The sequence below is a fragment of the Hetaerina americana genome, unplaced genomic scaffold (genome assembly GCF_022747635.1).
Source record: "Hetaerina americana unplaced genomic scaffold, ioHetAmer1.1.p SCAF_452, whole genome shotgun sequence".
NCBI lineage: Eukaryota > Metazoa > Arthropoda > Insecta > Odonata > Calopterygidae > Hetaerina > Hetaerina americana.
Genome location: NW_027287044.1, coordinates 136,795 through 141,794, shown reverse-complemented (window position 1 = coordinate 141,794; position 5,000 = coordinate 136,795). Strand labels below are relative to the sequence as shown.

The following is a 5,000-nucleotide window of genomic DNA, read 5'->3' as shown; positions in this document are numbered from 1 at the left end:
GGAATCCAGTCTCGCCATATTCCGGGTCCATTATGTTAATTACATTCGTCCCCCATCGCAACGGAGGTGACATGATGAAAGGGAGAGTGAATCTTAATTGCATGGAGAGTTGTACCTTCATGCTTATTTTCGTCCACCGGGCTTTCGGCGGATTTTTGCGTATAATGTAGATGAACCCAAGCCTGGAGAAGAACGTGACCTACTGCGAGGAATCACCGTGGCCGAGGTGAGCGGTCGACTGAGTCGGGCGAAGGACGCTGCACCCGGCCGGGACGGTATCATGTCACCTACGGTGCGATGGAGGACGAATGTAATTAACATTATAATGGACCCGGAATATGGCTAATACTACACATTATATAGCAAATTGTGGTTACCTATTGTTTGGCCCAACAGCTTTACTGCTGGGCACAGTCAAAAATTGTCTTTAAGACATAAGGGACACCTCCACGGAAATCTTTAATAACATTTATTAATAATAAATATTTTGTATAAAACCTAGCATGCTTAGCCAGAAATACATACCTCATTTCACCCTCCATACGGAGGACATGAGGAACAGACAATAAATATGCATACAAAAACAATATTATATTCAAACAAAACAGTTAATCAATGTCAGTCGTTGTGGCCACGTCGCAGTCGTACTGCCTTTGCCCGGACACGTGCTCACAGTAGATGTCCCGCGACCATTTCACAGCCGCGGAGACCATCTTCTTCCGCAGCGTGGCGACGCGACCCCGGTGGATTCGCAGTCGGGACAGGATCCGCTCGTTCTCCTTGTCCCAGCTGCCGAGGGAACCAACGACGAGAGCGCCCAGGTGAACCTCCTGCTTAAACTGGAGGCGGCAGCGGAGTCTCGCGGCCAGATCGTCGTACTTGGCCATTTTGGCCGCCCTGGCTGCGTGCAACGCCTCCAGTCGGTTCTCGAACGGGACAGTGACATCGATGATGTGCACCGTCCCGCCGGGCACCTCAGTCACGACGAGATCAGGTCGCAGGCGAGAGTGGTCACCCTCCACCTTTTGGTCCACCCTGGCCTTCCACTTGGGAGGCAGTGCGTCCGTAGGAGCGACAAGATCTCGTCGTGTCTCCGTTTCCACGCAGCAGAGTGGCTCGCACAGTGGTTGAGGACGTGCGGCAGGGTTTCATCCTCGGTGCGGCACCTCCTGCACTTCCTGCTGGCATTCAGCACACCTCTGCGTGCGCCGTTCAGCGGAAGTACGTTTAGGCGGGCTCGGTGGATGAAGCGCCAGTCGCAGAAGAACGGGTGAAGCGGCCAGTGGACAAGAAGTGGCTGCTGTCCCAGGAGTTGGTGACAGCTTCCATCGCCTTCCCCTGGTCTTTCTTCGCCACCAGCCTTCGCCGGTAGGCTTCCCCGATCGCCCTACGGATCAAGCCGCACGCTCTGTGGCGGGATGTCGAGGGGATGATGAGGGTCTCCGAGTGGGCGTCGGATTGCTCAGCCGCAGGGAGATATCGTGGCGGAAGACGCTCCACTCCCATCGCAGCCCGCACAGCCTTTGAAGGTCCCGGGTGGCTCTCCTCGCGCGGGACCATAGGGATGCCGTGGCCCCGGCCGTGGACCCTGCCGTAATCTCAGCGTCCCCGGACAGGTATCCGCATAACACCCTCTTCTCAGGCGGCGCTCCGATTTTCCCCAGTCTCTGGTGGACCGCCTCCTGTAGGGAGTACCAGGCTGTCTTGCGGACGAATGGGTCCTTGCACGTTAGCATGCGGAACGCCTGCGTCACGACAAGACAGTCCTTGAGTACTGGGAGTGGTGTGTAACCCCCGCCGCCAAGGTGTGAGGGGAGGTGGATTATTTCCCTGCTGGCCCTCTGTGGAAGGTATAGCCACTCCTTCACTGCCCCATAGACCACGGTGTCGGTGCGGGCAAGTGACTTTTTCGTGGTGGCCGTGACTCGCAGCGGGAAGTGGAGCCTCGGCAAAAGGAAAGTATGCAGAGCATCTATCTTCTGCCAAGGCGCCAGCTCGCTACTCCCCACCGAGTCGAGATCCTTCCGCAGTTTGGCCAGCAGGTCACCCAGTTGGTCTCCTGCCCTGAGACCAATAGGGGATCCCAGGTATTTGTAGGATTCCCCCTCCCCAGCCGCTTCATGTCACCTCCCTGGATGGAGAAGGCCGTGTCTCTGACACCCTGGCGTCCACCCCTGAAGTCAAGGTGCAGGGAGGCGCATTTCTTGGCGTTGAAGCGGAGGCCACACCAGTCCGCTGACTGCTTGACTATGTGCAGCAGTGCCCTCAGCGATCCCGAGTCTCTGGCGACGAGCAGCAGATCATCGGCATATGCCAGCAGGCATACAGATGTGGGACGAGGGGATAGGCGGCGAGGGCTCGCTGGGCGAGGACCGACCTGATCAGGGGTTCCAAGGCCAGGTTAAAAAGCAGGGGAGACAGAGGGTCTCCCTGCCGCACCCCACACCTAATTGGAAATGGCTCAGATTCGCCCCGCTCCACGACGACCGAAGCCGTTGCCCCAGTGTACAGGTCGGAGATGAGGTCCAGCAGCTGCTTTGGCATCCCCATTTCCGCGAGTACACGGATTATGTGGGGGTGGGGAATCGACCCGAAGGCATCCGCCAAGTCAAGCCACGCTAGTGCGATCTCAGTCCCCTTCCCCTTGGCAGTATCTATGGCTGCTTGAGCAATGAAGTTGTGCTCAAAGCAGCCCTCGGTGGCGGGAACGAAGCCTTTCTGGTAGGGGAAGGAAAGCCTCTTCCCCTTATAGGCCCAGGCCGAGATGCGGTCCGCCAGTATTCCCGTGAAGACTTTGGCAATGGTCGGACTGAGGGCAATTGGTCGCCAATTCCCGATGTCCCCCTTCTCCCCTCCCTTGTGAAGGAGGACGATCCTTGAATGCTTCCACGATGCCGGGACTCTTGTCACCTGGAAGCATCTGTTGAATATGGCGGCTAGCAGCATGCCATCCGGATCGATTGACCGCCACGACTTGTAAGGGATGCCGTCCGGGCCGGGTGCAGTGTCCTTTGCCCGACTCAGCCGACCGCACACTTCGGCTGCGGTGATTCCTCGCAGTAGGTCGCGTTCTTCTCCAGGCTGGGGTTGGATGTTGATCGGGGGGATTGTCGACGGGGCTGGGGCGTCACTTATTTCAGGGGCCGCTTTTGATAAGTGCTGCGCCACCGTCTCCGCGCCTAGGCAGCACCTCGCGTCGCTCTCACCACACACCCGCCTAAAGGCTCCGCCCTTGTTCGTTCTATACAGGAATGTAATGTCGACATCCGCAGCCCGTGATAATTCACTCCTATTCTGTCGCCCACCTCTCCGGTTTCTTCCGATGAGGGAAGCCGCTTCTTCCGTGATCTCCTGCACCAGGCTCTCAAAATGGCCGTCGTCGGAGTCGTCCAGCACTCCTAGCTGAATCAGCCAGCCCAGCTGTTTCTCCGGCCGGTCTTCAAGAGCCGGTGGGGGCGGTGGTACGGTGTAGCTCGCGATTACTTCCCTCGGGGGGCTAACCAGCACGCGGCGGTCTTGCACTCTGGCAATACCCGTCCTTCGGTTCGCTGGTGGCGGCCTCATGGGTGTCTCTCCTAAGAGTACATGCACGGGTGGTGGCTCTGGCACGTGGTCTGGTAAGGGGTTAGGTGAGGGTTGGCGAAGAGGTAGGGATGCATGAGGGGATATGGGTTCAGGTTCGGATAAAATGGGGGAGGAAAGGGGTTGAGCATCGCCGGAGGATATCCCTGAGGGACCGTTGGCGGACCTACGTTCTGGCCCCTCGGCGGGTGGGTCCATCCCGCCGGGGGCCCCCCAGGGTGTGCCGCGAATCCGGGTGGTGGTCGGTGGAGGCCGGGCGGAGGCGGCGTCTCTTGGTACCATCTCGAAGGTTCCCCCGGCGGAGGTCGCCCCCAATTGGGCGCGCTGTGATTTTCCGGATGCATGGCGTTTTCCCTGGGAGGGGCCCACCTTCGATCGTTTGGGCGGTTTCCCCTTTGTCGGTTCTCGCTGAGAGGGGCCAGTGGTCTTCGAGGATGGACACGCTGAGGCTGGGGCTCCGGTCGCTCTTGCCAAGAGATCTCGCTTGGGTGGAGCCGCTGAGAGCCTCGAGTCGGCGGCCGCTGAGTGGAGGCGAGGAGATTCTCGTTCGGGACCCGGTCCCTACCTGCTGGACGCTCATTCTCCACATTAGCTGGCCTGCGGCGCGCTCTCCGACGCCGTCTACGCGCCACCTGCCATTCACCGGCCTCCTCAACCTTACGTTCCCCTCCCGTCAATACTTCCGGCTGGCGTCGCTCGGTTTGGGACTCGGCGACGGCCGTGACTGGTGGTGCTTTCCTCGGAGGCTCGCTCGCTGTCTCGGCGTCATCTCCGCTGCTCTCTGTTTGGCATGCCGCACTCTTGAACTTCTTCATCGCCTCAAACCTTCCCGGTAGACTTCGACTTCGCTCGCCGTATATCTTCCGACGTGTTGGAACCCGTTCCTTGCTTGATGGCGGGAAGATGTCCACCCAGTTCTCCACGATTCCCCTAAGTTCATCTTGCAGTTGTACCTCTGTGCCCGCGCTTGGCATTTCATGTCGCCTGTCTTCGGTGATGATCCCACCTCTCTTTCGCGTAAACCTTACGGGCCTTCCTATCGGCGCCATTAGGTGCGGAACATTGCTCTGCTCCATTACTTACACCTTTCCGACCCGGCTCGTCAGTTTACCACAAAAACCAATTAAAGGGAAGGCACTACACTATAGGACACTACACTAGAGGGCACTACACTAGAGGGCACTACACTAGAGGGCACTACACTAGAGGGCACTACTATAGAGCACACTAAACTATAACACACTACACTATAAAACACTACCTATCGTAAAAGGCGAAAGATTTTTTCGATTGAAGGTATCCCCGTCTAGGCGAAAGGCAAAAGGCGAAAGACTAAAACGTTTGAAGGGAATCCAGTCTCGCCATATTCCGGGTCCATTATGTTAATTACATTCGTCCCCCATCGCAACGGAGGTGAC

The 5,000-nt window shown here is 57.9% G+C and overlaps 1 protein-coding gene across 1 annotated transcript; it reads right to left on the bottom strand.

The window, feature by feature from the left end:
- Window positions 1-1,394: 1,394 nt before the first annotated feature.
- On the bottom strand, window positions 1,395-4,556 carry LOC139693276 (uncharacterized). Its single transcript, XM_071591385.1, has 4 exons — window positions 4,148-4,556; window positions 2,440-4,103; window positions 2,128-2,377; window positions 1,395-2,059 (listed from the first exon to the last, which is right to left on the bottom strand). Exons 1-4 carry the CDS (start codon window positions 4,554-4,556, stop codon window positions 1,395-1,397), a joined length of 2,988 nt encoding a protein of 995 aa, XP_071447486.1.
- Between the last annotated feature and the right edge of the window lie 444 nt (window positions 4,557-5,000).